Here is a 12,235-nt window from a genome sequence, read left to right as displayed (position 1 = left end):
TCCCTTTAAATGCTGTTTCCATGAACCTCTGCCCTCTCAATCAGTGGTAATGTCTTGTCTTCCTTTTCCCCATCCTGACTTTTCCCTTTGTGTAGACTTTTTCATTTTATCCTGCGGGTTGTTTATAAGGGTTGTTAACTGAACTTTTTAATGCACCTTATACGATTTCTTCAGAAACTTGCCATGTTCAGCCTTCTGTGGATTGTAGTTATTTTTGCTCACATATTTCCTTCATATCCCCTTGAGGACAGAGCACCATCCCACACACCTGCTAGTGCCCTCTAGTTCAGTGCGTGTGTGTGTGGGGAGGGGGGGTAACTTGTAAATGCTAATAGCTTAACATACTGGTTGTCATCTTAGTCCTTTTAAATGTCCAGTTAGTTTTGAACCCAATACACACTCTAAGACAATCACTGCGGAGTGTAGGTGAAAGAGACACTCTTTGTCTCTGGCAGCCCCCAGAATAACATACACCACACACCCTTTTCCTTACACAGAATCGCAAGGGAGCTGTGAGCGACCTGGAACATGTCCCCGATGCAGATTTATGTGATGTGCACTCTCACGACGGCGTCGTCATTGCCGGGTAAGGCAGAACAATTTTCCATTTAATGCTCTTTATCTCGAGATCTCTTGGTTTTTCACGTACCCCCCGCCCCCCCCGAGTCCCAGGGACATTGTCGCCCCTCAGGAGCACGTGCTTGCGGATGGATGGCCCGTGTTTGAGAGGATTTTGTTCTCTGGGGTTGGAGAAAACTGAAGTTAACGATGAGGAGAGAAGGGTGCAGAGCAGACCTGTAATCCATTTGTCTCAATGTCTCTCCTAGTGTTAAAATCACTCTTGTGGCATGTTATGTTAGATTTTCATTAAGGCAAACAGTTTGTATTTTATGAAGACATAAAGTCATGCAAGAATAGTAAGTGCTGGCACAGAGCTGTCCTGCTCTTACTCTAGTGTTTTGAAGCTTTTCTTAGGAAGGACTGTGGCCACACACAGTCTTCCCTCCCCACCACACAGTACCTATTTGTTTTTTATTTGTCTCCATGGCCAAGAAATTTAATTTTAGCTTCTGTAGATTCCTTTGGCTTCTGCTCTAAAAACCACTTTTGTGTATTCTTCATATTTTACTACAGAGCTGTGTTTATGCATTTCTATAACGTACAATAAGAAGATCAGTTTTATTTTTTGGATGAAGATGTCTTGAACTAGATTCTCAAACCATATACTCAGTGCTGTAGAGACTAGGACACTTAAACTTCTTGGTCTGGATTGGCTTTGGAGGGAGCCACCCAAGAGAGGCTCCTACCTGCAAGAAAACAAAAACAAACCTTGGCCTTGACAACTTGGTAGTGGCAAGTTTTTCTTTAAAGAAAAATCTCTCCTTAAGAAGCATTCCTTAAAGAGCACCACTTGAATTGAAATCATAGTCAGATTATTTTAATACTTTGTGGCATGCAGTGCCTATGAAAACATTTTTGTGCTTTAAACAAGATATGCCCAGGAGAAACATTTGTTTAATTTTAATTTCTTTGTAAGTGCAATTAAAAACATTTTTTTTTGCAATTACAGTTACATCCAATATGATTTTTTATTAGTTTCAGGTGTACAGCTTAGAGGAACCCTTTTCTTTAGCTTTGCTGCCACAGTTCAGAGGCTAATGCCCTTCCTTGGACACTGTGGAACTATTATTTTAGAAAGAGTAACGACCAGAATTCTGGACTTCTGTCCATCTGGTGCAGCTTTCGTCTTCTGCCCCTCACTGCTCAGGTGTGGGCCTAAGGGCTCATGATATAGAATGGGACTTAGGCCATCCTAGCTTGAAGACCTTTGAGGACAGAATGTGGAGATTGGACTGAGCGAGTCATAAAAGAAATTAGAAGTAAAGGAGACTTTAATGTCCAAAGCCAATTATGAATTTCTTATCTGGACATGGACCTCACAAAAGGCTGGCTGGTGCCAGTCCTTTTTTCCTGCCTTTGTGTTCCCTGGAGGCCCGCTCAGCGTTGCAGATTCTACCAGCACAAAGCAAAGCGATGGCAGAGTTTGTGGATCGATAAGATGAAACTTGATCTGTGGGTCAGAGAGGCTCCTCACGCTCCTCTTTCTAAGAGGACCTTACGTTTATGGCCTCGCATCAGGTACTTCATATCTTGCTTGTGTGTAGAGCATCTTGTGTTTATCATTAAAATTTTATTTGGTGGTTACGATGCTTGTTTTCTGGGTCAGATCTTGAATCCCTTTTCATTTGAGACAGCGGTGCTTGTGGTTACCTCATTGCCAATCAATGTTGTATTTGCCAGGCTTCTACAGTTATGCATCTCCAAGGAGCTCCTTAAAGAGACAGTGGCTTCCTCACCATTTCTGTCTCTTCTGCTTATCTTGCATTTCTTATTTTTTCCCCTTCCCCTCTCTCTCTCTCTCTTTTTTTTCCTTTCTGCAATCAGCATTACTTTTATTAGCATTTATGTTGAATTTACTCGCAGGCCATAAGTTTTTGTTTCTTCAGTTTCTTCTGGGATATCTTTTCCTTGGCTTAGGAACAGTCTGCTCTTTTTCAGTCGGATCATCTCAATGTGAGAGGGAGGGCGCATGTGTGGGTTAATCCGCCCATGAGCCCTGTAAGTTCTACGTCGCATCTTGGGAGCTTTGTTCACCTGGATGTGCTCCATGACCAGAGAATCTACATCTACATCCTTAAGTTCAGCATTGCTCTCTGCATTTTTAAGCATGTGCAGCAAAAATTCAACACTCTTTTTGGGCCACCGACCCTGTGTCCAGCCCCACTGTTTCGCCTGGGCACACCTACCAACTCCACCGTTATAACTACGGAACGGCACACACTGCCTCTGTAAAGTGGCATACTTCACATACTTGGTGGCTTTTCGAATATGCATACCCTAGATGGCCTGGGCAGTTTCACGAGTGTCGTTAAAGTGAACACGAAGATTTGAACCTCTTGATTTGCATGATTTTGTGGGGTTTTCTGGGTCAAGTGAACAGCGAACCACTTTCAGAGGCCACCTCTGGCCGCTTTCAGGAAGAGCTCTCTCTCTCTCTCTCTCTACACAGGTGGAATAAAGCTAAACTATGTAACGTTTTTGCATTTAAACCTGTTAAATATATTTCATATAATTGCTGGAGAGCAGAGACTCTGGGAAAGTCTCTTGCTGTTTTCCGTCTTTTCAGCCCTGCGTGTCAGTGTGCCTGGGGTGCAGTGACGATGTTTGGGCCTAGACTGACTGCTATTCAGTTAGACTCACAACTGACCTGGTCTTGGCTCTTCTTTATTCTTCTTTTCACACTGCCCCGAGTAACCTTCAAATGCTTCTTCACTCATGAGCTCACCCGAGACTCTCGGGTACCTACCAGGTGAACGGGACCTGGCCCCTGCTTACTCCAGGCTTGCTTTTCCCCCGGAGGAAACACACATCATTCTCAGAGCTTTGATCTTGCTCGTTTTGGCCCATCAGTCTTTGCTTCCCTTACTGTCTCATAAATGGTGGTTTCCCATTACCTTTTCCTGATGTCCTGAGTCCTTTGAAATTTGTTTCCAACCTACCTTTCTCCTCATTACTCTCCTTAGTGTACCTTTGGATTTTCCCACACTGTTCTAGTTAGTTACCTCTTTTAAAAAATCGAAATGTAATTTACATACCATAAAATTCACCCTTTTCAATGGTATGTCAGAGGTTTTTGGTATATTTACAAGGCTGTGTAACCATCCACCATTGTCTACAATGAACATTTTTATTACCCCTCAGAGAAACCCCGTCCCCATTCTTGAAAGCCCAGCTCGAGTCTTGTCCCCTCCCACAGGTGTCTATAGCACTCTAGCTATTAACCCCCCTTCTCCCCACACCAACATCTACCCTTCTCATAACTCCCGGAGAAGTGCTTAGCTGCAGCTTATAGGGCAGCTAATCACGTGGCTTCCCAGATCCCCAAAACACTTTTGTTTTATATTGTTATTTTAACTATACAGCCATGTATTTTCTTTCCAGCTTGTAAGCATCTCTTAAAACTGGAGATGGCATGTCATATTTCATTAAATGCCCTTAGTGCTTACACATCGCTTTGTCTGAACTAAGCATTAAAATTTAATATATAGACTGTCCCTCCCCCCACCTATATTCTACATTATGTGGGAAACTGGAGAAACTCTTAATTTCTCTGGTCTGTTCTCTGATTTCTTAGTTTTTTCAACTTAGAATCATACAAGTTTAAACCTGGGAGGCACTTTAGAGATTGTCTATTCCCAAACGCTTGTTTTGTGTGAGGTAACTGTGGCCCAGAGAGGTCCGATGAGCCAGGATTGGCTCGTGTGCCGGCACCACTGTGCTGTCCCTCTGCAGTGTCCACATGTAGAACCGGGCGTCAGGGCTGCCTTCCCCAACCCTCATTTGCCACTCTGACTGCTTGTCTGTTGTAGTGTCATTTTGGTTTTTCTTTTGTGGCATGCATCTTTCTTTTCTGTTAAAAATAAAAGCAGCGATAAAACCATGTTGTTTTTGCCAGACTGTTAGAAAGTGGCTAAGAGAACCACCTAAATCTTTGTATGCTAACACAACCCTGCTACGGTGTTTGGTGTGTGCAGTTTATTTTTCAGTGGGTTTTTTATATACTTATTTTTGCATAATATAATCATTGCCTACATTACATTTTTTGACCTCCCGCCCCCCCCCCCCCCCCCACTAAACTGATGAAGTAGTTGTGGGTTTTTTTGTGTGTGTTTTTTTAAACTATATCTTTATTGATTTCAGAGAGAGAATAGGAGAGGGAGAGAGAGAGATAAAAACATCAATGATGAGAGAGTCACTGATCAAGCCCGCAACCCGGCCACGTGCCCTGACCGGGAATCGAACCCTGATCGCCTGGATCCTAGGTCGACACTCAACTGCTGAGCCACGCCCGGCCAGGCTAAACTGATGAAGTTTTGTTCATGTTATTACTTTACATCCTTCGATTTGTTGCAAAAGCTCCTAGGATATAATTATACCCTAATTTTCTTACTCATTTTCCTAGTACTGGGCATTAAAGCCATTTCATGTGTTTTGTTCTTATGCAGTGTGTTTTCTATTAGAGGTTTGCAGATTTCCCCCTTTCTAGTACTATAAATCTTATTTAAAAACTATAAAACATATACTTATTATAGGAACTTTGAATTCCATAAAAGTGTGTAGAGTTAAAGTTCTTCCTTGTCTTCCCCTAGTCTAATTGTTTTCCTAGGCAAGAGTCCCATAAGTGGAACTGATAGATTTAGAAGAATGAATTGTTACACTTCCCAGGCTAAATTATTTTAAATTGTCTTATAACCCTCAACTTCTTTCCAATTTTTGGTTTGAAGTCTCTAAACCGTCCCTCAAGCCTGCTTTCCCAAATAAACCTGCTTTCTGTCAATACCATAAATAATCAGAGTACACGCCTCTTTTTTACTATCCACATCTTAACCTCCTGCAGGCTGGCTTCCAGCCCTTCCACTGAGCTACATCCTCACAGGTCACAGGTGGTCGCAAACCAGTGGCCTTTTCTTGACCCACTCCCTTCAGCCTGTTGGCACTGTTTGGTCTTGTTGACTGCACCCCTCTTAAAAGGTGGAGACCATGTATTAAGCATTTTTGTGCTCTCAGGGCCTAACGCCTGTCCCAGCACACAGGAAACTTGGAGGGACATGCGTACAGAAGGAAAACTCCTCATGCTTCTGAGACTCCCCACTCTCTGAGCTTCTCACCGAATCTTTGACCTGCCCACCTCCAACTCTGGCCCTTCCATTGGCCTTGTGCACTCACTTTTGGCTCCTTAGCAGTGATATGCAGATTTCCAGAAAATTCCTCAGCCTATCTGTTTCTCTCGGAGTTCAGCCTCTGGCTGTATTTTCTCTGGGATCTGATATCACTCCTGAAATGTAGTGAGGCTCAGTGGGTGCTATCCTTCTATTTACAAAAAGAGACGTTATCTAGAAAGTTTGTTGATAATAAATGTTTAGAAAGTGTGTTTTTTGTTTGTTTTATTTTGGTTTTGGTGGTGAGCGCTCGGAGGGTTTTAGAGTTTTTCTGCCTGTTTATCACTGAGCGGAAAGAGAAGGTAGAGGGGAGGCCGAGAGAGCATCCCTGCGCTCTTCCGTGATGCCCAGCTCATTCTCTTGCCCGCAGCTGCACCGTGGAAGTGAAGAGGGTTGAAAACATATGACATCATGAGTCCAGGAAGGTCACAGTATAGAGCCTGAGATGCAGGTCCAGGTATAATTTGCCAGAAGTATATTTGCTGTGCTGCCACCTAGTGAAGGAGAACAACTCAGGTAAAACTTACAGGAGAAAGCCAGACCGGGGCTTACTGGAGGCCATGGGCCCGTTGTGCTAACCCTTAAGTTATTAGCTCAACCAGAAGCTTTTATCAGATGCCCAGGAGTATGGTGGTGTTTTGCAGTAAACTCCCTCCTCACTGTTACTTACTGTGAAGGGAATCAGTTTGCATAAGAAAGCACACTTTTCTGTTTACATTTAGGACCATTTTCCCCACTTTTGGTTTCAAAAAATGTCAGGCACCCTCTTTGCATTGAGGTTTTTCTCCCTTCTCCTAAATGTTTTCCTCTCGTTTTCCACTGATAGAATATGCCTTTTTAGGGTACAGTCCCCGCCTTACTGGAACAGTGACTGTGCCCATGTTTCTCCTCTGCCAAGTGTGGTTGGCGGAAAAAGTGTATCATTTAATGTTGCAAAATATCAGCTCTCTTCTTTCACTAAAAATACTCAGTTGTCCCATTTGGTCTCCTGCATTTTCATCCATCTCCATTCCCTTTGAAGCAGGCGTGCCCAAGTAGACACATGACAGAATTGCGACACCTCTCTCTAGGAGCCCAGTGACCTCTGGCTGTCGTTCTAGCTTTCATTTTTTACCAGCTCTGTCTGTCCACACAACCTGGACATCAGAGGCAAGAGGATTTCCAGTCTTCCATAAGCATGAAGCAAAATTTTGAGCTTCTAGGTTTTATATGCAAAATTTGAATTCTGAATCCCTGGTTGGTTCAGTCTGCCTAGTGACACTTACAGGGGAATGTTATTATTCTTTATAATTTATAACTGTTAGAAAATATCAGTTCAAACATACATGTGCCTCTAAGATAACTTGAAATACCTTGCTTTTAGCCTTTCCTGCTCCAGTTATTCCAGTAGTTAAAAATGTGCCTTTGCATTGACCATGTACCATGCCAAAATACAACTTCGATCTGAAATCGTGTATATTTGCCCTGAATTTTAAAATATTTTCTATTCAGGACCTGAAAACCTTAAGGACACTGTTTTTAATACTCTACTAGCTTCGTGTGAATGTATAAAAAGGGGATAATACCTGGGACTACTTTGCAGCTCTTCAGAAAAGTTGTGTTTGACAAATGTTGCCCCATATTTATACTTACTAAGGACATACTTAATTTTTTTCCTTTAAAAAACAAAAAAAAGCTCCTTCTCTTGACAGTTTCCCTTTCCGCCTTGTTTTATGTTGATTTTGTGCTGCTGCTTATTGTGACATTGGGCTGCTTCCCATACGGACTTTGATCATTGCCCGTCAGGGACCTCTTTTTAAAAATACTTTCAAATTTATTTATTTTCTGCGAGGTATACATGCTCTTCTGGTAAATAAGTCTGAGGTAAGATATTGATAAGAGACTAGAGGAGAACATTGCATCTATTATACCCTTAATGAGGGAGCTCCAGAATGTCCTTAATAAATACTGGTGAACCCATGATTGCATTTATCCATCTCTGGTTCTCCAAGGAATAATGGGAGGGGCCACAGCTACAGTAACTCCGTATAATCATCATTGACTCTGGCTCTATTGATTGTGATTAACCAAGATGTATGGAAAACAGTTTTAAGTGTGTAGTGCATGTATCTCGTAAGGTCCATTAAGATGTTCATTATTTTTCAATTGATGCGTCTTAAGCTGCGCTTGATGTTTGTAGGAGTGCATTTCCACAAAGAGACTGCACTGTGGGACTGAGTTCATTTTGTTAATTGCATAATACAACACAGTCATGTTTCATAGAAAACAGTAAATACTCTTGATTTCATTGATTTGTAATCTTTGGTATCTATCACTAACAAAAGCATGGAGTATGTGAATAGTTCTTAAAGCTGCCAGACATGAAGGGAATAAATGTTTCTTGAAATGTGGGTGCTATATATATAGGGGCCTCTGCGTAATAGCTCTGTAGGCTTTAAACCACTTAATCCTGTATGTTTAAGTCAGGAGATTCATTCATTCAACATTTACAAGCACAGATGAGGGCTGCAGCTGTGGCCAGGATCACAGGCTGACTGAGGGATACAGTTATAGGCAGTTACAGACAGTGTGGGGGATGGTAGAGTAGGGGATGGGCAGGGCACCAGGACATGCTGGGAGAGGCACCTTGTCCAGGCTCAGAGTCGGCCTGGGTTTCTCCCAGGAAGTGACTCCTCCGCTGAGCCTGGAAGGATGATTAGGAGTTGGCCAGGTAGAGTTTAGTGTGGGGCAGAGATGCAAATAACATGCTGCCACTCCTCACTCTCAAACCGATGCTGGGCATTGATAGCACATAACAGCATTTATTGATCTTGTGAGCTGGATGGAATACAGCTTCAGAATCCTTCTCAACACAGGGTTGTAGGCAGCCACTACCAATTTATCAGACTTGACACACAAATGAAACCATTTGTTGTTCCTGGTCTGAGGTCTCATAACAAGGCTCCTTTTGGCTGCTGTGAGTACCTGATCAGAATAGAATCATGACTTCATTTGGGGGTGACTGCATGAGTATGGCCCTGTAGACGGTGACATTTCACCATCCATTCCATGTGTCCTCTCACATCACCTGTGAAGCAGGTGTGGGAGGCACCATTACATCTGCCCAGCTATTCTCCTCGCCAGCACCCTGGGCTTTTGTGGTGGTGTTGGCTTCTTGCCTTCCATTGAGATACAGTGGTAGAATTGATGAGGTAGGGTCAGGAGATGTGTCCTGCAAGCCTGAGCCGCAGTATTGAAAACAATACATTCCTTATATTGCACTTAAATGGGGATGGTTCTTAAAAGCTCTATTTGTTTAAAGACATTGTCATCTGAGGAGGTAGAGTGGCTCGTTGGTTAAGCAGCAGATCGAAAAAAGCCAGAGAACCTGTTTTGATCCCAGCTGTGCCACTAAAATGTTTCTTATGACCTTGGGTAAGTCACTTAACCTTACTTCCAGCATTCTTAAGTCAAAACAACCCCCCAGGTTATTATGAAGAGCCTTGAAAAAAATTGTTTTTAGCAGAGAAGCCCTGGCACCTGGAAGCAAAATGGAACCATGCCGCCACCTCTTCCACTCTGCTGGACATTTATACGAGAAGAATGGTTAATATACATCTTCCCTCTTTTCCTTCTGGTCTTTTTCTCCAAATCAGTAGTCTGCTTGTTGGAGACTTAGAAGTTAATGAAATCTCTTTGGTGATAAATCATTTTAAATTGGCCATTGCTCTGGCATGCTGAGCTTGAGAGAGGCTCTGGTCCCATTCTTTCAACAAAAAGTCAGCTGTGGTCTCTGACCTATTTATTTGGAGGTAAACTCAGCCTTTCCAAGTGTGATAAAAAGATCAAGAAGGCATACAGTTTTACTGGCCTGTGCCGTGGGCTGGGATGTCCTCGTTTGGAAAAGGCTGCTGCTTCAGTCTTTCTTGAGTGTTCTTACATCAGGCACTAACTAGAGAGCCATCAACGTTGGGGTCCAGAGGCTTCCTGACAATGCAACTGTCATAATGGAGTCTTAATTGGTTGACTGTAGTCATCATTAGGCAGCGATAAAGACATCTGGAGCTCTGGAGAAAAATCAGCCTATTTCCCTACCTTGCTTGGATATCTGTTCTTGCTTCTCCTGGCCGATGTTGGTAAGTGCTTTTAGATCCCATTTAGGGTTTGGTCCAGGTCCCTCTGCCCCGACCAGTGTTTTACCCTCATGAAAATGTCTGATTCTTTGGCATTGAGTCCGACTGCCACTGCTATGGTTGCTTTCCCTCGAGTTAGATTTCAGAACCTATAGCAGAGTCATCATGAAGTACCTGCTGAAACAGGATATTTATTCTCTTTTCCCATCATGAAAAAGACAAAGTCTCTTATATTTTGTTCCCTAGTCATTCTGCAGCAAAACATTTGTGTTATGATCATGCTCTTTATCCATGAAGAATGGAGTTAATTTAAATGGATATCTATGGAAAATTTCACGTTTACTGAAATAATTTAGATTATCCTGTGTTTTATAGTTATTTTAATTAGTTTGGAAATACATGCAGGGAGTCTAATGCATGTTGATGTGTGAGTTCTGGGTATTTCACTGATCATTAGCATGAGGAGGTGGGCAGTGGAGATGAAACGAGGTGCTACTGAACCCAGTTGAGTAGTTACTTGTGGATACTCCCTTTCAGTCACCCTTTATTTATTATTAGCTGTGCATAGGGCACTGTGATGGAGACCATGGCGTTGAGGTGTGGCCTTCACGAGGAATTTACAGTCCGAGTGGGGAGACATGGAATGTAGCAATGAATGCCATTTCTTCAGATACAGGGCATAGTAATTGAGTCAGAGAAGGCTTCATGGAGGAGGAGGGCCTTTGATAGTTCTTGAGGAGTTGGTGGGCTTGGGGGAGGTCAGAGGTTTTCAACCTTGACTGCACATTGGAAACAGTAATGCCTGGTTCCACCCCCAGAGTCAGATTTAATTGATCTGGGGTGTGCCTGGATATTGGGAGTCCTACAAGCATCCCAGGTGATTCTATAATGTGCAGTCAAGGTTGAGACCACTGGGCTGGACCATGAGAAGGAAAGGCAATCCAGAAAGGTGGATGCTGTGAACCGAGGTTCAGAGGCAGGAGTGTGTGGGAGCCAGTGAGTTGGAGGCTGGCTCCTGCTAAGGAAGAGTAGGTCATGAGCTGGGAGCAGTGGGTACTCATTTGTGGAGTGTTGTCAGTGCGAGGCTAGTAATTAAAACTTCATTTCATAAGGTGTTAAGGCCTAAGTATTTACAGAGGGCTTCCTGGGTGTCCAGTGCAAAAATAAGGAACTCGGCAAGGCCGGTTTGGCGGTGAGCTGAAACTTCTGGAGGAAAGCGTGCATCTAATTGTCAACGTGTGGTGTTGCAGCGTGAGCGGCACAACTTCATGGAAGAAGAGGCTCTGCGGGAGCCTGTTCGATAGTAATGGAGGGCTCTTCTCTGTGGCATCTCTCCCCCCCCCCCTCCTCTTCCTCAGGTAGTGAGAGAGCAACACGTTGCGTTTCACGGGTTACTGTCATGTTATGTGGCCGTTGTCCAAGTTTTGTTTGGTGGTTGTTGCTTTACCTGGGAAGTCATCGTGTAAAGGGGACTGGGGGTGGGGTGGAGCACAGCCCCTCTGTACCCCTCTGCTCCCCACTGTGGCACCTTGGGTGCCGCATAGGACCACATGAAGACCACTGGTATGGTCCCATATACAGGCATAGAAACCAGAATGTCCGAGGCTGATGGAGAGGAAGGACCTTTTCCTGGTCTGTGCGCTTCTCTCCGATCCCCTGAACTCCCTTTGTTTGTCTTTCACTCCCCTTCTCTGGGTTTCTGACAGATGCTGCCATCCTTCTCACAATTCTTTTCTGAATTGGCTAGTTCCTTTCACTTAGAATTTAACCTTAAGCATCTTCTCTCACACAGTCTAGAATTCCAAACACACTAACTCTGTTCAGTCTCTAGCGAAGCAAGTAGCCTTACTCCAAGGGTCTCCTGGATCATTTTCAGGGAGTCTGGGTGAGCCCAGAAGTTTTGGTGCAGTGGGCGGTGTGTTCTTGTCAGGGTTCCCCGTTAAGATGGATGATCTGGAACACCACCTGGAGGGTCTGGGAGCCAGCAGCCGGGCTATGGCCGCAGTGATATCAACATCTGCCTTCACATGAGTGTCACCAGGCACTCGTGGGGAAGGCGTTTCTGTTTACTGCAGATCGGTGGTCAAACAGATCCATCAGTCCAGTTTTAGAAAGCACATGTCTTTTATTTGGCCCCTTACATGCACACTATCCAGATGCTGTCTGCAGGGAGAGAACCAACCTCTCCAACCTCAAGAATTTGTGACAGAAGGACCTTTGAATTACACTGTAGATGTATCTGCTGTCAATTAATAATTGGAGAGAAAGGCTACATACTACATTTAGTAAATGAAGCACTCCTGAACCAGAGTATCTTTAGTTTCTTCATTAAGAAATCTCACA

General features: G+C 43.6%; 1 protein-coding gene and 1 pseudogene across 2 annotated transcripts in view; one reads left to right on the top strand and one right to left on the bottom strand.

Moving 5' to 3' along the window:
* FBXW8 (F-box and WD repeat domain containing 8) overlaps window positions 1-12,235 on the top strand; it is an 80,899-nt gene that overhangs the window by 24,249 nt on the left and 44,415 nt on the right. The window contains exon 4 of the mRNA XM_081123561.1: window positions 498-586. Coding sequence (XP_080979687.1) covers window positions 498-586 — 89 coding nt within the window. The remainder of the gene's footprint in view (window positions 1-497; window positions 587-12,235) is intronic.
* LOC308550124 (large ribosomal subunit protein uL22 pseudogene) lies at window positions 2,475-2,895 on the bottom strand (annotated as a pseudogene). Its single transcript has one exon. The product of its transcript is annotated as a large ribosomal subunit protein uL22 pseudogene (transcript).

This window comes from Miniopterus schreibersii (assembly GCF_964146895.1).
Source record: "Miniopterus schreibersii genome assembly, chromosome: 20".
Lineage (NCBI taxonomy): Eukaryota > Metazoa > Chordata > Mammalia > Chiroptera > Miniopteridae > Miniopterus > Miniopterus schreibersii.
Note: the sequence above shows the minus strand (reverse complement) of the source record. Positions and strands in the feature narration are given on the sequence as shown.